Source organism: Sturnus vulgaris, chromosome W (assembly GCF_052056855.1).
Source record: "Sturnus vulgaris isolate bStuVul1 chromosome W, bStuVul1.hap1, whole genome shotgun sequence".
Taxonomy (NCBI): domain Eukaryota; kingdom Metazoa; phylum Chordata; class Aves; order Passeriformes; family Sturnidae; genus Sturnus; species Sturnus vulgaris.
This window is the reverse complement of record NC_142282.1, coordinates 38104378-38129280: the sequence shown is the minus strand read 5'-3', so window position 1 is coordinate 38129280 and position 24903 is coordinate 38104378. Positions and strand designations below refer to the sequence as shown.

At 43.5% G+C, this 24903-nt stretch overlaps 1 protein-coding gene and 1 long non-coding RNA gene across 11 annotated transcripts; one reads left to right on the top strand and one right to left on the bottom strand.

Annotated features, from left to right (window-relative positions):
• The first annotated feature begins 2041 nt into the window (after positions 1 to 2041).
• LOC148220127 (macrophage immunometabolism regulator-like) lies at positions 2042 to 19842 on the top strand. Of its 6 annotated transcripts, XR_015799153.1 has the most exons (3): positions 2067 to 2205; positions 16356 to 16503; positions 19493 to 19842. XR_015799153.1 is itself a non-coding variant. In XM_088155726.1 (2 exons), exon 2 carries the CDS (start codon positions 4647 to 4649, stop codon positions 5262 to 5264), a length of 618 nt encoding a protein of 205 aa, XP_088011852.1. In that variant the 5' UTR covers positions 2245 to 2388; positions 4626 to 4646; the 3' UTR covers positions 5265 to 6639. The 6 variants fall into 6 exon arrangements, 3 of the variants coding, with proteins under 3 accessions (XP_088011852.1, XP_088011851.1, XP_088011850.1); XR_015799152.1 differs by lacking the exons at positions 16356 to 16503; positions 19493 to 19842 and adding an exon at positions 4626 to 4764 and having other exon boundaries at positions 2042 to 2205; XM_088155726.1 differs by lacking the exons at positions 2067 to 2205; positions 16356 to 16503; positions 19493 to 19842 and adding exons at positions 2245 to 2388; positions 4626 to 6639.
• Positions 8632 to 23088, bottom strand: LOC148220126 (uncharacterized). Of its 5 annotated transcripts, XR_015799158.1 has the most exons (6): positions 22151 to 23088; positions 16815 to 20300; positions 16430 to 16636; positions 15348 to 15421; positions 13192 to 13260; positions 8632 to 10803 (listed from the first exon to the last, which is right to left on the bottom strand). It is a non-coding gene; the product is annotated as an uncharacterized LOC148220126 (long non-coding RNA). The 5 variants fall into 5 exon arrangements; XR_015799157.1 differs by lacking the exon at positions 8632 to 10803 and having other exon boundaries at positions 11639 to 13260; positions 22151 to 23087; XR_015799159.1 differs by lacking the exons at positions 8632 to 10803; positions 13192 to 13260 and having other exon boundaries at positions 13405 to 15421; positions 16815 to 17232; positions 20186 to 20300; positions 22151 to 23068.
• Positions 23089 to 24903: the final 1815 nt, after the last annotated feature.

The following is a 24903-nucleotide window of genomic DNA, read 5'->3' as shown; positions in this document are numbered from 1 at the left end:
CTAGAACAGTAGGGAGTAAAGTTGACCCTGAGAAGAAGGGAGGGATGTGGGGAAGCAGTTTTTTTATTTGCTCTTATTTCTCATTATCCTACTCTGATTTTATTGGTTATAAATTAAATTAATTTCCCCCAGTCGAGTCTGTTTTGTCCATGATGGTATTTCCTGAGTGAGCTCCCTGTCCTTATCTTAACCCACAAGCCTTTTCTTGTATTTTCTCCCCGTCTAGTTGAGGAATGGGAGTGATAGAGCAGCTTGGTGGGCACCTGGTGGCCAGCCAAGGTCAACTCACCACACCTATCCATTCACCTTCTTTTATAAAAGCTAGGAGAAGAAGGAGGATGGGGGTGAGAGGAATGTCGGATTTGTCTTTACAAACAAGCTGTGGATCTGCTGGTAGATAAGACTGGCACTGAGATAAAAGAAACAATGGGATGGATTCCACTGATTGATGAATGGAAAAAGATATTTGCCTTTACAAACAAACTGTAAGGCTGCTGATAAATGAAATTGGATATTGAAAGATGAAAGAAGCAATGGGGAAAACCTATGAATTCTATAAGAACTAAAAATTAAAAGGGAGAGTTATACATTAGAGGGGAATCTTAGGTATCAGGTGTTCCAGGAAGTCTGTGCCTCTCAAGTACCTCAGCCAATGGGGAAAGAGAGAGGGAAATGCGGCCGGGAAATCAGGACAAAAAGGGACAAAAATTTGACAGATTCCAGGGAAATGTCCCATGGCCTCTCCCTTTATTCGAATAAAGCAAAAAGGACTCCTCTGTCTCCTTTTTGGACATAAACCTCTGGTGTTTGTGGATTAATTTTCCTGACAGGGGGGACATTTGGAGTTATGGTATTTGTCTTCTCAAGTAAATGTTACATTTGATGAAGCCCTGGTTTCCTGGATATGGCTAACCATCTGACTGCTGATGGAAAATAGTGAATGAATTCCTGAATTTACTTTGCTTGGACATGAAGTTTTTGCTTTACCTACTAAACTGTCTTGATCTCAATCCATGTGTTTTCTCACTTTTACTCTTTCAATTCTCTCCCCCATCCTACTGTGGGGAGAGTGAGCACATGGCTTGTGTGGGGCTTAGCTGCCTACTGGGGTTAAACCACAATATTTCTGGCCTACAGAATTGTAACATATACCTTCTGCATACTTTTATTTTCTTATGTTTAATTTAAAAATAAAAAGGTGTTAAATTTAGTTTTTGCTCCATATGAATGTTACCTCATGCAATGCAACAATTTAAAATTTTCTCTATTTGCTTTTTTTGTGTCTTAGAATAGCCTGGCATCTGTCTCAAGTAATAGCAGGAGTTGGCAAGGAATGTCTACAATTCCTTAGTACCTCAGCTTTATCTCTAGTTTTAGTCTTGCTGTGACTTTCTCCCTCTTTTCCTTCTGTACAAGCATGGTATCCATCTGTATGTGACTATTCTAGGGGACCTTCAAGAGCATAGTGAAGTAACATTTTTTAAAGACCCTTCAGCTTACAAAATTTCCATATGGTTACAAACAACCATGTAGAAAATGGAGTGGGTAAATCTGGGTGCAAGTCGGTGGGAGACAACTCACCACTGTGTTTGTAATCTGGGGTTGGCAGTGCATACAGCAAGATCACCAGCTTGCACTAGAAGAGTCTGTTAGCTGCAGAGGCTAAAGTCTACAGGCTAATTGCCCCGCTCTAGATAGTGTACTGTGACAACTTTGTAGATACCCTTACATAGCTCAGTTTAAACCTGACTTTTCCCTTTCAACTAAATATTTTTTGTTGTATATTTGAAATAAATATTTCCCAAAACCTTTGCTCTATAAGTACATAACTTCGACAGCATGTTTTCATAACAGCAAAAGAAAATGGAATTTCCAAGTATAAATAATATATGTATGCGTGTAGCACAGGGACAAGTTTTAGCCAAGATAAGAAGTGACAAGTGCCCCACCCCCAGCTTCTGGTAAAATAACTGCCCCTGCAGATACCCAGTTGTACCATTTGCTCCGGATGTCATGCCCCTCTTTCGGTCACGTGGTCTGTTGTGATTGGCTGGAAACGTCCATTACCCCACGGTCTGCAAGCGTAGGGGAAGGGGGTTTATTTTCATCCTTTAGCTTCAGTGAGCGTAATAGACTGCACCATAGTCAGAGCCTTGTCTTTCCTCGCTGTGTTGGAGTTCCGCCGCACTGGACCGCAGGCAGGAGGTGGGAGTCGTGTATGTTCGCTGGGCCGTCGAAGTTGCAGTTCAGGCTCCGTGGCGGGCCCTGCTTGTGCCTGCTGGAGTGCGGGGAGGCCCTCCCCTGCCTGGGGAGGAGCCGTGGGAAACCGGGCAGACTTTAGCGCACCGTGCGCCTGGCCAAGGTGCTACAGAGGCCGGCGAAGGGCTGGTAGGAGAGATGCTGTGCGATGGAGACGAAGGGTGGTGGGCGGTGTTGTGGAGTGGTGGCAGCGGGGCGACCTGTATTTTTCGCGAAGGTCGTGTGAAGGCTCTGTTCCCCATGGGCCCCGCTGTAGCCGTATGATTAAATAACAGATGTGCCGCTCGGAGTTTGTAAGTTTGTGTGGGTGCGGCCTTGGCCTTAACTGCGGCTTATCTTATCGTGTCAGAATACTGAGTGCAGGGAGCTAGCGATCCGGTTAGTGCAGCGTTACGATTCCGCGTGCGGAGGCAGTAGAGGTGGGGTATGATCGCGCTTGGCGCTTCAGTGGGAGCCGGTAACGCAGCTGCCCGCTTTAATGCATCTGAGTTCCACGGCAGGGCTGGCAGCTTCTGCCAGCTACTCTCTGTCTTTAAAGTCACTTCTCGAGTAGACCTCAATCGTTCTGTGGTCGCGCCGTGAGACCAGGCAGTAGCAGACAAGAGGTGCCTGTAATACGGTTATGTGGGGCAGAGGGTGTAGGGTAGGTAGCAAACACATTATTTATATGGCTGAGCAGCCATCCTCTCATAGCTGCATGGTACTTCTCGAGCCTTTGCCAGCACCCGGTGCTCTTAGGTAGACAGAATTTTCCCCTGCAGCACAGAGATCCTGATATATGTTTTCACTTTCCTTTTCGCTGAGTTCCTATCTCTGTACTAACTCTTGTAGTGTCGTCAGCAAGGCAGGAATGAATATGTGCAAGTCTTTTCCTGCCACAGTGGTAGGGTCTGCAGGCCTATTTTGCCCTGTTTTCTCTCTCAGACCCAAATTTTCTTATCCTATAAATGCTTTACAATATAATGGAAATAAGAATTATACGATGAAGAGCAGAGCAGTTAAACTACTCTGGCAAATTATGGAGGAAAACAAGGTATTAATTCTGATGCCTTTGTGTACAAATCTTGGGAATTTTAATGTAAATCCTTAAGCTTGTAGTTAGATTGAGCAAGTGTATTTTTTCACCAAGTATCATTAAGAGTCTAAACTGGTTCGAAAGCCAGAATTAACATGTATTAACACCTCTATCTGTTCATAACTGCTTAATTCTTTGAAGTTGCAACTTACAGCCAACAGCTGTCCCAATTATACCATTCTTAATTCTTGTACAAGTGCTAAACCTGACTATAACCTTTATATTCAGTCTAACAGTAACAAAGTATACTAGTGCCTAGCTTTCAGCTTTCTATGAATAATTTTATATTGCATTGTAATAAAAGGTGGTGGTCTTTGATGATGTGGGGGTTTTTTAGGGTGAGGGAGTGTTGTTAGTTTGGTTTTTGTCTTGTTTTTTTTTTGTTTTGTTTTGGTTCTTACCACTTTGTTCTTTATCTTGTTATTTTGAACTTTGCTCCTAGTATTCATCAATACCCACATATTCTCAGAACTTCCTCTGATTGGCAGCATATAAAAACATATAGTAGATGGAATATTTGCACACTCATTTTCTATATATTTTAATAGATATTTATATGTAATTGCACTATCTTAATATGCTTATGTCTGAATATGTATATATACAATTATAAAAATATAGAAATTATATCTGTAAAAGTATAGGTATAAAATGTCTAAAAATTCTTAAATAATAGCTAATGGCATGAGTAATTCAAGTTTCCATGTGAATAGAAAGTAAATAAACAAAGGTAAAAGGCAGGTTTGGGGTCCCCCACTTTAAAAGGCTACAGAACAAGCCCTAACATGTCTGGGGTAGGGACTTCGTGAAGGTGGAGGGTTGCCAAAAAGATGGAGGCAACATGGACAAGTCTGGATATGCTCAAGGCCTACAAACCCCTCCTAGGAGACCCATCAAGGGACCCTCTGTGAGAACCCTGTTGTATGCAAAGAAGACACCAATCCTTTGAGCTGGATTGAGAGGCCTCTGCATCAGAGCTCAGCCTAACAGGATGATTATGCAGTGTTACTGGACCAAACTTTAGGCTTTGTGTGTTCCTGTAAGGCACAAGCATTGTTCGTTGAAATAGCTAGCCAGAACAAAATGTGCACTTTAGAGGAACACGTGCATGGGGACAGTAAGGAAAAGAGCGTAAACGATTCGTTAAAAAGACCATGTGAACCAGAAGAACTAAATAGAGGAGTACTGGTTATGTTTTGTGGGTGATAAGAAGTTTGATTTCTGAGATCCTCTCTCAGCTCCTTTAGTGGTTAAAGGCTCTATTTGTGATCAATCTCTGTTTTGTTTTTAGGAGAATAGCACATTGCTTAAAATGGACATAAATGGAAAGTCCAGAACTACCATATCTACCCTCTCTGTACCTCTTGCAGAGATCAGTTCTGCAAGCAAAACAGAAGCAGAGAAACCACGATGCTCCAGCACCCCCTGTTCACCAATGCGACAGACATTTTCAGGCTATCAGATCCTTTGTATGGATTCTAACTACCTAGTTGGATTCACAACTGGAGAGGAGCTGCTAAAATTAGCTCAAAAGTATACAGGAAATGAAGATAATAAAGGGAAATCTGGGCTTAACTTGCACTCTAACCAGATTGATTTAGGACTTGCATGTTCTTCCCGTTTTTATAAAACTAAAAGTAGGTGCTATCAGCCATATGAGATCCCAGCAGTAAATGGAAGGAGGAGGAGACGTATGCCCAGCTCAGGGGATAAATGCACTAAGGCTTTACCATATGAACTTTACAAGGCACTTCATGGTCCCCTGCCTCTTTGCCTTTTAAAGGGCAAAAAGGCTCATTCTAAATCCCTGGACTACCTCAATTTAGACAAAATGAGCACTCAGGAACCTGCTGACACAGATATGTTACAATACCAGCTCCAACACCTTACCCTTAGAGGGGACCGTATGTTTTCAAGAAATAATACATGAACCATGAAGTATATAATCAAGAATTTAGAACCAGTTTCTGGTTATTTCTCTGCTGCAAAAATCTGCTGTCATTCTGTACATGACTGTCCATATTGTATGTGGTATAAGCAAAATGTTATCAGAAAGTAATTTATTTGAATAGAATTTTGACAATGTATTGTGTTACAAATGCAGGGAAAAAATTTTCCACAGCAAGTAGCTTCTAATGCAAATTTGACTGTAGCTGGTAGATATTTCTTTGAATATCTTTTAACAAAGAAAATACTTTTGGTTTTTGGATTTGGGTTTGGGGTGTTAGGGGTTTTTTGTAGTTATCTAGCATTTATGGCAATTTAATACTGAGATTGATGGTCTACTTGGTTGTTGCTAATTTTGGGTTGATGTTAGAAATTGCTCTTGGATAAGTACTCAAGTTATCTTTTTGTTTCTTGATGTATTCTACAATAAAATGTATGTATGATTTTTTACATCATGGGAAAGAATGTGAGCATGGCTAAATTGGATCACCTGTTATTTTAAACCATCCTATTCAAACATTTTATAACTGGGTTTGCACTGGTGGTGACAAGGAAATTCACTCATAAAATAAACATTTGTTAGTTTTCTACTTCAAGCGTATTACATATTTTTGTTTCTGTACAGAAGTAATTGTTTTACCTCCTTTATTTTTTAATAAAACTAGTTTGGAATAAGTATTTAGAATATCAGTAGATTGAATACCCTGGCTTAATTTGTTGCTGAAGAAATTTTTTGTCCAAATATGACATCAAATGCAGTTTTCACAACTGTATTCTTAGATATATTTAAAACATGTTAGTAACTTATGTATAAAATGTAAATTTTTTAATACATTTTTAGGTGCGCTCTAATACTGAAGCAGTTTGCAACTTCATTTTAGTTTACATATTTAGAAATTAAAATTAAGATCATATTTGGAAACATTTTATTTGATCAGTTGTTTCTAGTACCGTTTAGGGATTTTTTTGATTCTTCAGGATGAGTAGCAAGCGCTACTCAGTACATGTGTTATGGAAAAGGAAGAGTTGTTTTCATTCTGTCACTTACTGCACAATTGTAACTGAAGGCAGTGAAGAGGAGCCCAGTAGATGGTTTTGCTGGTTTGGTTAATGTTTTCTGGCTTATTAGAATATGTACAACTGATGTGTATTTCAAAGAGTTAACTGCACCTCTGTAAATTTAATTTATTGAACAATGATCTCTTGAATGAACTTTTCCTGTATAGTCTTTAGTTTCAAAAATTGAATATGGTCACATGCCAAAGAGAGGTTTTGTCTAAGGAATAAACACCACTATTTATTGAAATGTTCTATGAAAATGTATTTCTGGCTGAAAAATAAAAAGAGTGATAGCAATACCTATTTTTGTGGACTCTCTTGCTGTGTAGAATGAGGACATTTAAAAATACAACTTTAGACCTGGGATCATTAAAATCTGAAAGCAAGAATCTTATACTTCTGTGAAAGATTAGATATAAGGAAGAAATTCTTTAGGGTGGTGAGACAGTAGAACAGGTTCCCTGAAGAAGCTGAGGATGCCTCTCATGGTTTAACTGGGCAGGTAGCTAAACACCACACAGCTACTTGCTCACTCTCTCCTCCTCAGTGGGAGAGTGGAGGAAAAAAAGGAAAATTCACAGGTTGGGATAAAAACAATATAATAGGACAAAATAGTAGGTGAGAAATGGAAAAGAAAATAATAAAACAATGAGAGTATATGGAACAAGTGATGCACAATGCAATTGCTCACCTCCTGTTTAGTGATGCCCAGCCAGTTCTTGAGCAGTGGTCCCTGCCCAGCTTTACCCCTAGTTTATATGCAGAGTAGGATGTCATATGGTATGGAATATCCCTTTGGCCACTTTGGGTCAGCTGTCCTGGCTGTGTCTCTTTCCATCTTCTTGTGCCTCCTGTGGGAATGTTTTTAGAGGAAGATGGACATGTAGTGAACGAGCCAGGAAAGAGATATGAATGCTTTTATGAGCCTGAGATAGGCCTGTAGCTTTGCCCTTGAAGTCACCTTGAAAGAGAGATAAGAAGGACAGCTGTTGCTTAACAAGAAAACAAGGGGTGAGACAAGAAGAGCTGAAAGTGATAGGTGAATGCCAAGAAACTGAAGCCAATGAAAAATAGAAAAACCTGCATGTTTGCCTCATGCAAGAAGGCTTTTACCAACGATAAGTTGCGTGATTGTGTGTAGGGGTAGAGAAATTGTATATTAGGGTTAGAAGAGAGCAATAAAGCGGCATTTGCTTGATTCATATTGAAATGTGCAGCATCCAGTTCTTTATCTTCTCAGCCTCCCAGCCTACTTGCTGGTGGGGTGGTGCAAGAAGCTGAAAGGTTTTTGACTTAGTGCAAACACTGCTTAGCGACAACTACAACATCAGTGTTACCAATATTATTCTCATATGAAATCCAAAATAAAGCACTATACCAACTACTAGGAAGAAAATTAACTCTATCCTTGTGGAGGTGCATCCTTTCTCCACCAGACTGCATTAAGATTTGAGAAATGCTTTTTTGTTGAGAAAGGCTTCTGCCTTGTTGAACAGCCCCTGAGCTGAGCTCCTCTTGAGCTTATCAGAAATAATGTCTGTTCCCAGGAACTAATGCTGGCTAACAAGCTCCTGCTTTGCTTTTTTTTTTGTTTTTTTTTTTTTTAACAGCCTTGGAAATGTTTTTTGCCTGAATGGCATAACAGTCTTGTTCTCACACTTTCAAAGAAAGTTGCCAATCTGAAGTGTGTCCAGGATGAAACATTGTTATGACTAAAGCCCACTCTCTTGTGACCCTACAAGCAGTGGTCCAAAATTAGATCCTTTGATCTCTCCTGGTCCACAGCAGCTGCAACCAGTTAACTTCTTCTGAGTGGGGCCTCTCAGAGCCAGAGAACTCTCAAGTTTGCTATACTTGGAGGATTGCCAAATGATGATGGATCCTGGCCTGATACCTCCATTTCTTGAGGCTCAACCCTTCACCCATTGAGAAGATGCAAAGGCATCTGACATATTTCACTGCCTCAAGGGGAATTTTTCACAGGTACACTGTAGAGTCTCTTTGTGTCTGTGTGCATGCAAGTGTGAATACGCTATAGAAAATGTGGGAGAAATGCTGCTCTCCTGGATTCTTAACTACTTTAGATTTGTAAATAAGCTAGACCTGTAAGTTACTGTTGCGATATATTAAATCCTATATGAATCCTTTGCTAAAGTGTTAAGTTATAAGTTAAATGTTGTTAAGTGCTATTGAGCCTTTAAGCCGTATTCCTTTTTATCCTTACCCTTTCTATCCTTTTGTCACACACACCTAAACACACACACACACATACACACACACACACACATAGATAGATAGATAGTTTTGTGGTTTATTTCAGTTTAGATTGATTGGATTTTTGTTTGTTGCTTTTCCTCTGTGTGCCTTAACCATCTAGTAAGTAGTAGAGTGAACCTTGCCAATGACCTTTGTCATGCTATCACTTTTATATTAAATCTGTTTTTACTGATAACATTGCTGGTGATTCTGTAAGCGATCTCAAAACACTGGTTCATAATAGTCCTAGCTGAAACCAGGACAATTCCCCATCCCATCAGTGAGGTGGCAGCAGCGGTGACTGAGTTAAGTCTGGAGGTGAGGGTTAGATCAGGCTGTACAGGGAAGTTCCCCAGCTCAGGGACACAAGAGCAACAGCCCTGAGCCTCGTGTAGACCTGTAAGCCCCTGGCAGTCAATCAGATGAGGAGGGGACGTTGCCAGAAGCATCTGAGGGAGATTAAAATGGCTCAAGGGAGCGCAACAAACAGGAGTGGGCAAACAGGATGTGGCATGGCAGTTTGTGCATGAAGGGTGTGTAAGAGGGCACAGCCACCCTCCCAGCTCCTGCGGTGAGCTCACCTGGTGGGTTTGCCTGCCCAGCTAGAACAGACCTAGCAATGGTTTCCACACAGTCAAAAGCCATTGCTAGCAGGAGCATGGCAACCCAGACAGAGCTCCCTCAGAAACACACAGCTGTCCAGGTCTCTGGCTGCAGGGAGTGTTTGAGCCTGGCATCAGTACTGGAGGGTGGCAGAGATGACACCTGTGTGTGGTGTGACTAGCTGAATGATCTGCTCTGCCTGGTGGCAGAGCTTAAACTGGAGAGGCTGAGGACTATCAGGGAGTGTGAGAGTAGACTGGTGGAGTCACACTCTTCCATCCCTGAGAGAAATGCAGCAGATGGAAGCTCGGCAAGAGTCAGAGGAGCCCTGACCCTCATGCCATCAGGCAGAAGGAGGAAACCTGAAAGACAGGGGGAATGGAAACAGGTCCATGCTTGGGGAGGTAGGAGAATCCCCTCCTGGCCTCCCTCACATTCCCAAGTGCCCTTACAGAATAGGTACAAGGCTCTGGAACTTGAGGGTCAGGCAGATGACAGTGGAGAAGAAGGTCTATCTGGGGGGGGGATCTCCCAGATCAGCACAGTCAACTAGACAGATCACAACTACATGTATTAGGAAAGAAAGAAGGGTAATTATAGTGGGCAACTCCCTCTTGAGGGGAAACAAGGGCCCTATATGCCAATGGGACCCACTCCACAGGAAAGTCTGCTGCCTCCCTGTGGCCTGGGTAAGACATATTACTAGGAGACTTCCTGGACTAATTTGTCTCTCTGATTATTAGCCACTTCTGGTTGTCTGGGTCAGCAGCAACAAGATTGAGAAGTCTTAGAGCAATCAAAAAGGATTTCAGAACACTGAGTCAACTGGTTGAAGGGACAGGAGCACAGGTGGCGTTCTCCTCAATCCCTTTGGTAGCAGGGAAGAATGCCAAAAGGAACAGGACAACCCACATGATTGTGTGGCTTAAAGACTGATGCCCTCAGTGGAAATTTGGCGTTTTTGATCATGAGGCGGTTTATACAGCACCAGGTGTGCTGGAGACATGGGGTTTGCCTATCTCAAAGGAGGAAGGGATTCCAGCCTGTGAGTTGGTAGGGCTGATTAAGAGGACTTTAAACTAGGCTTGAAGGAGGAAAAGGATAAGACCAGACTCACTAGAGATGAGCCTGGGGGCAGCAGGCCAGTGTTGGGGGTTAAATGGATAGCCCAGTTGAAGTGCATCTACACTAATGCAGCAGTGTGGGTAACAAACAGGAGGAGATAGGAGATCTTAAAGGTTCAAGAGGAGGCTGTCTCTGTGCTGAAAGACAAGCTGGCAGGGCATAAGACTGGCCTGGCTGAACAGGGAACTTTCACTGGAACTCAGGGGAAAAAAAGAGGGTTCATGAACTTTGGAAGAAGGGGGAGGACACTCAGGAAGAGTACAAGTATTTTTTTTTTAGAAAAACATCAACAACAAAAGGAGGGCCAAGGAAAATCTCCATCCTTTATCAGATGCAGGGGGGGACAGTCACCAAGGATGATGAAAAGGCTGAGGTACTTAATATCTTCTTTGCCTCAGTCTTCAACAGAAAGACCGGTTATCCTCAGGGCAACCAGCCCCCTGAGCTGGTAGACAAGGACAGGGAGCACAATAAACCCCCTGCAATTCAAGAGGAGATAGTTAAGTGACCTGTTGAGACACTCAGACAATCACAAGTCTATGGAACCAGGTGGGATTCATCCTAGAGTGATGAGGGAGCTGGTGGAAGAGCTCACTAAGCCACTTTCCATCATTTATCATCAGTCCTTGTCATCATTGTTATTATTTCAGTGGTAAGTTACATTTGACTCCTAATCTATACTATTTCTTTTGCTAGCTTTAATAAAGGTACCTTGATATCATACACTGTTTTATATAATCTACTAGTAGTTCTTTTAGTTTTATAGTGTGTAGTAACTCTGATTAAGCTCTTTTGTCTGTTATTTCCTGTCTGTTCAATAAATAATAAATATTAAATAAAGAATTCGTTTTACATAGACCTCCTCTGCCATCCTTAGAACTTGTGGGCCAGAGTGATTTCCTAAATTTAGGCTGTTGCCAAAAATCTGAGGCTAAGGCAGGGCTTGTCTGAAGCTCTCACTCGTCTCGTGACAGTCCTGGCTAACTGGGGAGGACCCAGATGACTGGGGATTGGCCAGTGTGATGCCCATCCACAAGAAGGGTGGAAAGGAGGATCTGGAGAACTATAGGCCTGTTAGTCTGAACTCAGTGCCCAGCAAGGTTATTAAAAAAATTATCTTGAGTGCAATCACATGGCACATACAGGACAACCAAGGGCTCAAGCCCAGCCGGCAGGGTTTAGGAAAGGCAAGTCCTGCCTGAGCAACCCGACCTCCTTCTACGACCAGGTGACTGTCACAATCCGCCAACACAGGCGGGGGTTGTGATGGTTTGTTTGATCTTAGGGGTGCAAAAGATACAGCAGGGGACAAAATCAGTTTATTCACAGCAATGCATTTTTATGGAATGCTAACAATTTGTAAGAGTCGGTCCGGAGTTTCCCTCATATGCCTCACGACCATCGTGAGGATAGAGGCTACCCCGAGGACCCCCATCTGCTTCTGGACAGGAGTTCTGGCCTGGTCGAGGTGGATGCTGGCCAAGTGACTGCTGGTGTGCTGTGCTCGCTGTGCTGTCCACGGTACAATGCCTTCGAACAGGTACTACGCCTACATCTGGTTCTCGGAGCACCACTGCATGTTCTGTCTCGGAGCACCTTATAATGGCCCATAAATCTTCCCACCTCTTGGCTGGACGCCACTCGTTTTGGAAAAGGACTATAAAAGGTGACTCTCTGAAGAAGATTTTGAGATCTCCCCACAGAAGACACATCTATTGGCTGGGACCACAAGGATGCCAGAGTCTATTGGCTAGACCACGAGGACGACCATCTCGTCTGTTGGTAGCTATTCCCCATTTCCCCCCTATTTCTCTCTCTCTCTCTCTTTACTTTGTTTCCTTTAACTCTCCCTGTATCGTAAAACTGAGTTGTTGGCACTCAATAAAGTGCATTTTGCTGTGAGCAAACTGATTTGTCCCCTGTTGTGTCTTTTGCACCACTGAGATCAAATGAACCATCACGACTCCCGCCTGTATTAACAGCAGATCGTGACACAACTCAGTTGCAATAGAGGGAAAGATAAAGAAAAACAAAGTAAAGAGAGAGAGAAAGAGGGGGTGGGGGAATAGGTACCAATGGATGAGATGAGTCCTCGTGGTCCTCTGCCAATAGACGGGTCTTCCATCCATGGGGAGATCTCAAAGGCTTCTCCAGAGAGTCACAATTTTATATACCTTTTCCAAAGCGAGTGGCTTCTGGCCAAGAGGTGGGGAGATTTATGGACTATTGTGAGGTTGTCACGATCTGCTGCTAATACAGAGCGGGGATCGTGATGGTTCGTTTGATCTCAGAGGTGCAAACAGGCAAATAGCGGGGGACAAATCAGTTTATTCAACAATAGCAATGCATTTTTATTAAATGCCAACAACTCAGTTGCGATAGAGGGGAGAGATATAGGAAACAAAGTATATAGAGAAAAAGAGGGGGATGGGAAAATAGCTACCAATGAGACGAGACGGACGTCGTCATGGGCCAGCCGATAGACGAGTCTTCATCCATGGGGAGATCTCAAGGGTCTTCTCCAGAGGGTCACTCTTTTATAGTCCTTCTCCAAAGCAAGTGGCTTCTGGCCAAAAAGTGGGAAGATTTATGGACCATTGTGAGGTGCTCCAGGAGACAAGTGTGGTCGTGCAGTACATGCAGTCTCCAGTTGGTGCAGCACAATCTCCGGTTAGTGCCATAACAGCACAGTCCAGTGAACACAACACACCTGCACACAGTCACTTGGCAGGCATCCATCTTGGCCAGTCCAGAAAACCATTGTTCGTAGTCAACCTGAGCGGGGGTCCTTGAGGTCTTCTTGCAACGGTCGGGAGGCAAAGACGAGGGAAACTTCGGACCGACCCTTACACCACCCCGTGACTCACGATCATTGTCAAGAGCGCTCCTTTGTAGAGTTGTTGCAAAGTCTTCAGGACTCGTCTCGGTAGCTTATCCTGGAAAATAGAGACAGAATCAGACAGAATAGAAAAGTAGGAAAAAGATAAGGGAAAGGAAAAGGAAAAGGAGAGAGAATAATAAAACAAAACAAGTAATCAATTCTCAATTAAAATACACATTCAATTTTGATTACAAAGAAATAAGCAATTTTTTCAATTTTTTTATTACAAAAGAATAAATAAATTTTCAAATTTTTTTTTACACAAAAAAAAATTATTTTAATTCCAAAAAATACCACACAATTAAAAATAAGCAATTTCAGCCAATACCACAGTTTATCCTATCTTTAAATACCTGGGTAATTCATCTTGTGTCAATAACCGTAGGGATGTTATCAGTGACCAATTTGGGTACGTCTATTACAGATGCCAATTTTGTTAACCATTTCATCATTTTCCAATTCATAATGTATAGGATTGCTGATAGAACAAAACAAATCAAAACCAAAATCAAGAGAACAATGATGGGATGACACAATTTGTTCAGGACTCCTGTAGCAGTAGGTGACCATCCAAAGAGAGTATCCCACCACCTGTGTTCGGCATCTTTCTTTTCTCTTTCCAAAACACGATGTATGTCTTTCACATTGTGATGAAGAGTTATTAAGGTTTTTTTATTCATTTTTCTTAATCCATTCCAACATTTCAATTAGATCTTGGTGAAGCAACAATTGCTTTAACAGAGAGAGGTTCATTCCAATGGGAGAGGTCAATAGATGGTGGATCAGTGTGTAATTGGACTTCAAAAGGTGATAAGTAACTGGAGCTACATAGGAAAAATCACACCCTGCAATTCTGGTAAAGTTACAAACACAAAAATTTGAATGATTTTTAGTATCCACTACCAAATTTTCTATAAAATCATTATCACAAGCAGTTCTAAAGCATGCACATCCATTGCCTATATATACCAGTACAGTTTCAGGGATCTCGTTTGGATGAATTTCAAAGTTACAAACATTCTGTTCTGTGTCTGAACAAATATCTTGAGCTCTAATCGCATTACTTTCACAAATAAACCCTTGTTGTTCCCGGACAATACAGGCTTCCAAATTGACAGGTTGCCATTTCTCACCAATTTGACGGGCCCATTCCCTATGCTCGAAAGGATAGAGAATAGCTCCGTCATGATTCAACCCTAATGCAATGATGGGGAATATTGGATGCACTGAAGCATTGCATATCGTCAGTACAAAGGCTGTGGCTGTGTTTGTGCTGGGGTTATAGGTAAAATTTACTAAGTACCACCAGGAATGGAATTCTCTTTCAAAATCGGTGGCACTGTCCCAAATTATTTTCCAAATTTCAGTGGGAAAAGTGCCTTCCTCACCTTCTCTTATAATTGAAGCAGCAACACACTGCATCCACACCTGGGCCTGGTTACAGCTGAGAGCCAGAGAGGTGTTATTTTGTGTAGCACCAAGTGCATCGATTATCAATTTGTGGTCATTTGCATTTACCTTTTCCCAATTTGGCAATATGTTTGATAACAACCACTGTTGGGTTCCCAAAGCTGTTAAGGATGATTGCAGGGGCTGTTGTAATTTGGTTACATCTCCAGCTGTGATAGCCAATTTATTCATTAGTACTTCTGAATCGATGCTATTCAAAATTCCCAATCCTGTTCCCACAACACCGGTTATGTCTCTTGTCATTCGTTTCTTAGAAGGATTCTGCTTTCACAACCAGGTTGTCCACCCCTCAAAAAAAGTTTACAAAAAAGATGAACAAGCTGGCTGAGCTTCTGAGACATTATTTTGCATTGATAATTTGACTTGTTTAAGAGACCATGCCGGGTTAAACAATATTTGTTTTTGGCCAGTTTTCCTGATTACATATGGTCCAATTTCCAAAATTTTCAGGCTCAGCATGACTGGTGGTTGGGTGGTAGGTGTTACAACATTACATCAAGTTCCCCCTAGTATTTTGTATTGTTTTTACTACACATGATTTTCTAGGAAAATTGTACAGCAGTTAAATTTAGCCAACAATTCTAATTTTGAATTTCACAATATAAAACACGGTTCGATGAGGGATTCAGCAATTAATTCACATGTTATCGTGACATCTTCATCTTGTGTTACCATGAAGGGAGGGAAATCCTTGTTTTTGTCTTCCAACACTAAGGGAGTGCTTCTTCATGTCCCTCGTCGTTCTTCTGTGAAAAGTAAACACAACAGAGTCTGCCTCCAGGAGACAGGAGATTAAAATGATGGAACCATCCAGTGTGTAGCGTGGACTGGAATTCTGTTAACTTCCCAATCATTTTGCTGCCGAAAAGGAAGCCACTCTGTACCGCCTTTAAACAGCATAAGAGTGTAGATTTAAACAAGAGAAGTATTCTGTACCTCAAGTTGGAAAAAACTCCAAACAACTCCAAACAACAAAAGCTCCCCAACTGCCCTGTATTTCCCCACTTTTCCCTCTCGTTTGGCAGAAACATCAGTGAACCAAGAATTTGGTGATTGTTGAGGGGAGAAAGGAGGGGCTACTTTAATTACCAAGGCAGGTTTGTCATGGCTATTAGCCAAGCTCTCAGTTTCTATGAGAGCCAGATTTTTTACAGCTCCTTGTGTTACTGAGAAAGTGTTACAGTAATGGTCAATCTGGGCATACCACTTCCTAACTGGATCTTTGGGCCACCCTGTGAGGTGGAGGGGTCTCAATAGTGACTGTGATGTGTTTTCTCCAGAAGACTAATAGTCCTGGAGCTTGTTGGATATCTTTCCTGGATTCGGGCATTTTAATCTAATCTAAAGAGGTTAGGGTACCTCCCACTACTTTTATTTCGTCTCCTCCCACCATGATATCATTAATATATTGACAAACAGCAACATTGTCAGGTTTGGGTATCTTTTCTAATTCCTGGGCTAAAACGTGGTGGGCCAAAGTGGGGGAGTGTTTATACCCTTGGGAAAGCCTAGTGCAGGTGCACTGCTTAGGCTCAACTTCCAGAGCCTGTGGAGGAGATTGCTTTGGTACATTGTTCAGAACTTGCGGAGAAGTTTGCTCTGGTACACTGCCCAGAACCTGTGGAGAAGGTTGCTCAGGGGGTGCATCACTGATATAATCATATTCTATTTTAATCACAGGTTTCAAGTTGGGGCAGCAGTATTCCCCACAATTTTTTGACGCGGCCCGCCTTCTCCACCCTGCACCGACTCACCCAGCTAGCTCCTGAAGGCAAGAGCAGCGCCGAGAGTGGCCCACTTCCAGGATTCAGGGGAACCCGGAATGTGGGTAGGGCTCTGAACCCTAACGGCCGTACACGCGTCCAGGAAGGAGCAAAGGATCGAGAGAGAGTCCTTCTGAGGTTCCGGAGTGTCACGATCCGCTATTAATGCAGAGCGGGGGTCATGATGGTTCTTTTGATCTCAAAGGTGCAAACAGGCAAAATGCAGGGGACAAAATCAGTTTATTCAACAACAGAAAATCAGTTTAATCAACAACAGCAATGCATTTCATCAAATGCCAACAATTCAGTTACGGTAAAGGGGAGAGGTATAGGATAGGGAAAGGGAAAGGAAAGGAAGGGATGGGAGAATAGCTACCAACAGACGAGACAGGCGTCCTCGCGGGTCATCCGATAGACGAGTCCTCATCCATGGGGAGATCTCAGGGGTCTTCATCAGTGGAGAGCTCTCAAAGGGTTCTTTCCAGAGGGTCGCTCTTTTATAGTCCTTCTCCAAAGCGAGTGGCCTCTAGCCAAAAGGTGGGAAGATTTATGGACCATTGTGTGGTGCTGCAGGAGACAGGTGCGGACAAGCAGTCCTCAGTTGGTGGTACAACACAAACTCTGGTTTGTGCCATGACAGCACAGTCCAGTGAACACAATACACCAGCACACAGTCACGAGCATCCAACTTGGCCGGGCCAGGAAACCATTGTTCAGAGTCAGCCTGGGTGGGGGTCCTCGAGGTCTCCTTGCGATGGTCGGAAGGCAAAATCGAGGGGAACTTCGGACCGACCCTTACACGGGGAAGCAGGAATTATTGAGGGAGGAAGGACAACTAGGATCAAGGGATGGGGACCACAAAAGGCAGGGAACACAGGTGTGCAGCAACTTAAATAGGGGCCCTCCCCCAAGGGAGGGTACAATACAGCAACCAATCGCTACAGTTTGGGGGTGTAACATAAGGCGGGGCTGATTATACATACAACCAATAGGGGAAAACAGAGGCGGGGAAATACATGTAACATCAAATCATATGCTAAGAAGGGGATGACTGATACAGAAGATACTAGAAGGATAGGAGGGGCTAGGAGGGATTGACAATCTCCGGGGCAGGGACTAGAGTGAGGGACAGGGAAGGTTCTGGAAGGTGGGTTGGGACTTGGGTTGATTGATCAAGGGAAGGCTGGAATTAGGGCAACTGAATTATAACGGGGGGGAGGGTACAAACAATAGAACAAACCATCTAATAACAATAAAATAACGCAATACAACAATTTTTCATCAAAGTTAGGTCTTTTTGAGGGTATATTTGATTAATGTGAACAGCTTCCTTCTCCTGTGTTTCTTTTGGTGAGTCAGCATGCTTTGAATTTTTGGCCCGTTCTTCTCTTAGGGCAGCTCGTAACAAATGGTTCTCATTCCTTTCTTCATCTAATTGTTTTTGCAAAATTTCGACTAAGTTTTGTAAAAAATCTCTAATTTTGCTTTCCTCACTTCCGTGCTTAAAGCGAGCTTCTATAGCTGCTGCTGTAAAACAAGCTCCCAAAACTGAGCAGAGTAGTTTTATTTTTGCCCAGTTTGAATTTTGTTTCATGTTGCAAAAAACATATTCTATCAATCACATTTTCTAAATTAAACCAGTTATTGTTCACTCATTCCTCCCCTCCTTGGGAAGGTCTGGCGCTATACTTAGCTAATAGAGCATAAAATTCAGCTTTATCTGTTACACTGGAATTCTCAGTCATTTTATGAAGGGATAAGTGAAAAACACTACAGGGAGATATATTACTTAAGTTACATACACAAACAGCTTTTGCTGTGCCCCCCTTCACTTCCCTGTGTGGTTGAAGAGACCAAAGCTGCTTGGGAGGTACACCTTCAGTATAAATCTCGGGTTGTCTCTTCGCTACACCAAGCAGTCAAAATTCACACAAACAAAACACAAAAAACAACACAGTCCCACCCTTTGCACCAAGAGATCTTTTGAGAACAAGAAACATGTTCATGTGAAACAATTATGACACCATGTTTTTTCAAAAACACTGGAAGAACTGAAGCTCTGTTAAACAGCATGTTAATTCTTAAAACTAAAAGCTTCCCTTTTTGGTCTTGAGTGCTCAAGACAACTGACTACAATAGAGAATATTAGAGGAAAATATATCATGCTGGACACAACAGCCTGAGAGAGGCAAGGCTGCTGCCACTCCATGTCCCTAGGTTCAAACATGCTCAGAGCACTCAGGAAGAGAGACAGCACCAAAAGCCTCATTCTACTGATATGCGGAAAAGACTCTATAACTCGTGAGAAATGAGAGTTATAAAGTAGGTATGCATTTATTCAGCGCTGAGGTGCACGGGGATAATTCTTCCCAAAGCATTCACACCGAAACTTCAAACTACTGTTCTATTTATTCCCTAAAAGTCTAGGATTACACAATACGCCTAATACATATTCATGTACTAGCCCCGCCTACCCTCGCTTCGTATTAAAATTAACTAAAAGTCCTCTTGCACCTGCGTCTCCCCAATTCAGGGGTCGTCGGGGGTCTCTGATGAAGGCTTCCAAACTCTTCATCGCACTTGAACTTTTCAACTTTGTCTCTGGAGCATGCGTCTTAGCCCTTTAGGCACATTCCAGACCTTGAGATTAGTTCTTGCTGGTTTAGGGTTTTGGATTTATAACTTATCACTGGTAGCCTTGCACCCCTCACCCTGTTTGCAAGTTCTGGCTCCGTTTATCACAAAGCAGTCTGCCTCTCCTCCCGATTTTTGCAAGCATAGTAAATGTCAGGCATTCCTCATTGTCTTGGTTTCTGATGAACTATTCCTTACTCCTCAATTCCCTGTCTCACTACTCATAGCTGGCCCCTGGATCCCAGTCTCCCCAGACGCTGTTGAATCATGGTTTTAAAAAGTTAAGATTTTTGCTAAGAGTAGAAGTAGTTTCCATGACCAAGATGTAAGTTAGGTAGGTAAATGGTAGGTTGATAATTACTAGATGCTTAGGCTAGAGCTAATTGGTATAATTATCTACTATTATTAATTTACATACAGAAGAACGTAAAATAAGTAAACCGTTAATCATGAAGCACGGGGCCTTGGATCGTGCCAGAGGGTCACAGAGACCTGATGAAGACTCTCCTGACTTCATCCTTCGAGACCACTGACCCATTTCGACACCACCGACCCAAATTCAAGAGAAGAACTGCGCACGCATGAAGGACTAATGGGCTCATTTTAATATGGGATGGGGATGGGAGGTGCTGGGGTTATGCATATGTATTGTATGTAAGATCTTGGGGAATAAATAGATGGCAAAGAACCTTGTTCAGGGCGGTCACGCCTTTCGGAGGTGACTCCCGTGCCGCCTGCCAGTGAATAAACATACCACTTTCTAACTTTAATTAGTTAGAGGGTCTTTGTCCGTGATTATACCGGGTTTTTTTTAACGATTCACTGTCACCTGGATATATGAACCCCCGAGGCCCCAGCCCTGCTCCAATTGCTGGTACAGACCATTGTGTGCATGTGCACACACACACACACACACATAACTGGCCAGGACTTACCAGGTCCCTGTAGCTGACCCCTCCCAATGCTCTCACCCTGAGGGATACACAGGCACCCCTGCACCCAGACCTGGACCTTAGGGACTCGCTCACCCACTTGCTCTCAGTCCACTTCACCTACTCTCTCATCTAGTCCAACTTGATCTTCACTAGTGATCACATTCACTCACACACCTACCTGCACTTGTTCCACTTGCTGGCACCATGGATACACAGGCCTTCCGACTCACGGTCTGATTCCAGTTGCTGCACTCAGCCCCCCATGCACACACATACAGAGAATAGAGAGCCCTCTGCCAGAAAAGAGTTAGAAAGGAATTTAATAAGAAGATAGACTGTACTGATCAGGCACAGGGCATAGCCAGACAAGTGTACTGACCAGCAAACTATTTACACGCGACTGGCCCTTTTTATCCCCTTACCTTTGTATTTGTCCATACTTGTTCCTCCCCAAATCACCTAAACCACTCCCTTGTCCTGCCTTTGGTTCCTCCCCTAAACATGCCATAGTAAGTTCTGTGTAATCCCATCCCAAACTGCTTTTCCCCTGTATCTCATAAAAAGTCCCACTCCTAGGCAGCAACCTCCCTTAAGTCTGGTGATATCTGGTGATTTGGAGAGCCGCTCCCAATGACTCATATTTCTCGGTGCTTCTTCTAAAATAATCTATGGTGTATAAACATACTCAGAGATGTTAATATTTTGGTCACTCAGAATAATCTACCTATATTTTAGAACCATGATGGTTACTACATTAGTGAGGGTTATTGGACTGCATATGTTCAATATGTGCTTGCTCTAAAAGGGACACTTTGGTTAAAAATTAACTAAATTAAATTTTCTAGCAGAGCATATTAAAAAACTTTGCTATTCACAGTACTTCATCCAAATTGCTTAAAATGCAAGCCATTCAAGTATGCAGACTTTCAAAGGAAACTGAACTAACTGCTATGCAAGTTCCAGAAATTATACAGATGTAGGTTTTTATCCTAGAAAGGCCTAGCAATTTTTTCTTCAATATCTGAAAGAAGTTAAAGTTGTAAAGAGACTTTCCATGCTATTAAAGTGCAATATTAGATCTGAATTTTCAATCTGCACAGACAGTGCCTCCTGACTGAAAAAAAACCCTTCTCTTATAATCTCAGATAGTTAACAAGAATGACATAGCTATAAAGTGAATAACTTTTTTTCAAAGCTCTTTCCTTAAGGAATCTTTCCATAAATAAATGCAGAAAAAAGACTTTATCTGGTTTGGACATTGCTCTAAGGGAGTTGCCATAATGAATTATTCAGTGACAATTTGAGAAAGAAAGGAAGGCGAAGACACAAAATGGTAGCAGGGTGACAAACAAAGATTGCTGTAGAACGGAGTTTCAGGAAAATGGATCCAGACAAAAACTCAATTACATAATGAAAACGATCTTGTTTCACTGTTAAAGCTTCTGATAACCCATTAGAGTAAGTCCCTAACCTATAAATCACCTTGTATTGCATTCTCAGGTGATGACCTAAAACCCTATGAAACTTTCAGTGACTAGTTTCTTCCTTTTTTTTATCTAAGGAGTGACCAAAAGAAATCATCCCCTTTGTTATAGGTCTGAAAAAATATCGGAAATTATTATATGTAACCAAATACCTCGGTGGCCTCCGAGCGATTAGCTAATTGCTGCCACCGCGGGCCCTGCGGGCCCTGGAAGCCAGTGGACCCTGGGCTCTCCCAAATTTCAGGAGAGGAGAGATCTATGACCTCTCTGATGGCCTGTGGGCACGGCCTGAGGCCGCACTCCGGCCCAGCTCTTCTCCGTCCTGGCTATCGGCCGCGCCAGACCCCGAGAACTGCCTCCTTCCGGGGGCCGCGGCGAGGGCCTCGGAGTGAGGACACTGCTGTTTTGCACGTCTCCGGAAAGCGACGAGGCGTCGCTGGACAGCTCCGGAGCGCAGAGTAGTGCCTACGTTCTAAAGACGGCGCGGATGTGTGCGGCCGCGGCGGGGCCAGGGAGTCCCGCCGCGACTGCCTTTCCTCCTAGAGGGCGATCCCGGAAGCGAGCTCAGCGAGCGCTCTCCCCGCCCACCTCGGGATCCCTCGACTTTCTGTGGCGTGGGACACACTGGCGGCAGGGCGGGGAGTGAGGGTAACCCTTACCTGCGGGAGGGGTAGCAGACGGGATCACCGCGCGGGAGGGGGAAGGGCGGATGGGGGAATCTGTCTGCCGTCTCACGCCGCAGCCGATCTCCCCCGACGAGATGCACCTTGTTTTGGTTCGTCCGACCAATCGGCTGAATTCTACGGAAGCCGGGATGGGCCCTTCGTGGAGGCAGCAGGCCTCTCCCATGTCGACCATAACGCATTGCGCAGGGTGTACCACCACCGCCTGGTGCTCCTGCGGCTTTAAGGCCTCTGACATGGAAACACCATTGCAGTTCCAGACGGGCTGCTGCTCTCAGCAGTAGCAGCAGTAGCAGTAGCAGCAGCAGCAGCAGCAGCAGGGCAGAGTCTTCTTCAGCAGCCACAGCAGCAGCAGACCCCATGCCTCCAGTGTGTGACAATTGATAGAAGATTCGTGTTAATCACAAAAGCACTGAGGTTTGCATAAACCAGAATGCTAAGCTCTGAAGTGAAGCATGGACACTAGATAAAAGAAATTATATGATTGAATAATTCTGTTTAAAAACACCTTGTTATGTTATGTTGTATTATGTTACATTACATTATGTTATGTTTTTCAAATAAGTTGTATCGGCTACCAGCTTGCGAAATCGAACTTCCCAAAAAGCCCTTCCTGCCTTTGTCTGATCAATGCTGCCTATCTCAAGGACCAGACTTCCAGAACTTCTCTGGTGGTTATCTACAAGGACCAGATGGCTATCTGTGACTGATTATCACCCAAAGGCTTTGTGAATTTGTGTAAGGATGTTTATTCGACCACCACTGCTTACCTAGCAAAATTATGACAGCAAAAAAAACTCCCAAAAATTATTGATTACAACGAGAAACCACAGTATAAGAAGGGACTGCAAACCAAGGTTCGGTGGAGCGTGGAGTGGGCGGTGACCCCTCGCGTTCCCCAGCGCGCTGCTTGCTCTTTCTATATCAAATAAAGCAATCCAAAATTTTGCTGAATATCGAGACTTTTGTCTCTCATTTATAACAATTTGGTGCCGAAACCCGGGACGTCCTTGGAGCCCTGAGAGGCACTGCGATTTCGGGGAGGCGCCCCACTGCTGTGGCCCCGGTTCGTCAGTGATTCTCGGGACCCATCGACGTACCGCACCATATAGACTGAGCAAGGAAAATCTCCCCGGAAGACCGCGGCAAAATCACCTGTAATTCTCGTGCACGAAGACACAGACAGGAGCATCGGACTGTGAGTATCTGTCTGGTTTGGTGGAGATGACTGTGTGTTTGTCTGAATGAGACGTGGCCTTTGCTGCAAAGCGAGAGCGGAGTCCTTCTATCCGCGTTTCCAGCATCCCGCGAGGGACTTGGCCGGTGACCGGACAAAGCGAGTGAGCACAAAGGGAGAGACTGATTTTCTTGTCCTAGCCCAGGTAGAGGCTAGGTCCTTCCCATCCTAGTCCAGGAAAAGGCAGGACCCGGGAAGGGGGGGGGGGGGGGGGGGGAAGGGGGAGGAAAAGAAAAGCAGATTGCAACACACCAGTCACGGAGAGAGAAGGGAAAAGCTGCTTTTCCCATCCCAGCCCAGGTAGAAGCGGGTTCCAGTCCATCCTGACCCAAGGAGAGGCAGGGGTTCGGGCGGAACACATCGGGGAGTACAAACACCTCAAGACAGTCCCTTGAGGTAAAAATGGGACAAAGAGGGAGTAAGATTCTGAGTCCCAAGGACCCACGAAGAGGTTCAAGTTCATTTGGTCCACAAGGAGACTGGGAAAATAAGGACAAGACAAGTAGGTTGCCAGAAATACCACCAGGCAGCCCATTGGGAGTAATATTAAAATGTTGGGACACAGGGGTGGTATACAGAGGAAAAAGTAAAGAAAAATTGATTCAATATTGCATGGTGGAATGGACCAGAGAAATGATCCGTAAAGATAACCTATACTGGCCCATGTTCGGATCATTTGAGGGTTGGATTTGTCGGGCATTAGACACATATGTGGCTCATAAAGAACCATTTAACAGAAAGGAATGTGAGTATGCTGCCCTGTGGGCAAAACAGTCCAAGCCATCCTTGATATATACTTTAAAAGAAAAAGAGGATGAAAATAAAAAAAAAAGTTACCTGGGAACCCCTCGATAATCTCCCACCTCCGTATAATACAGAAAATACAAGAGACCCCACGAACCCACTTCTCCTCCTGGTACTCCCATAGCTCTAAGAACTCGCTCCAGTCAAAGGAATACCAGGAGAGATAGTATCACCAGAGAGGAGGGAGATAAGAATACAAAGGCTCGCCTTTACCCCCGGAGGGAAGTGCCATTAGCAGGACAACAGGCTGGCTTAATTGGATTTGTAAATGTTCCCTTGAACACAGGGGAAGTGAGAAACTTTAAAAAAGAAATGGGAAAACTATTAGAAGATCCTATAGGGGTATCGGAGAGACTAGATCAATTCCTCGGACCAAGTATATATACTTGGATGGAATTACAATCTATATTAAGTATCCTATTCACCACGGAAGAACGGGAAATGATCAGACAGGCTGGAATGAGGGTATGGGACCGGGAGCATCAGATTGGACCTAGGGGAGACCAGAAATGGGCATTAAATAATCCTAACTGGGATAATCAAAATGATGTCCATCGCCAGAATATGATGGACTTAAGATGGATACTCGTTAAAAGTATCCGAGAATCAGTTCCTAAAGGACAAAATATTAATAAAGCCTTTAGTGAACAACAAAAAAAGGATGAATCCCCGACTGACTAGTTGGAGC

Excerpts from the sequence above, each read along its gene's own strand:
- LOC148220127 (XM_088155724.1), top strand. The coding sequence starts at position 3,038 with ATGTTTTCACTTTCCTTTTCGCTGAGTTCCTATCTCTGTACTAACTCT. Across the intron at positions 3,293-4,625 it reads AAATTATGGAGGAAAACAAG|GAGAATAGCACATTGCTTAA; the intron begins GTATTAATTCTG and ends TTTTGTTTTTAG.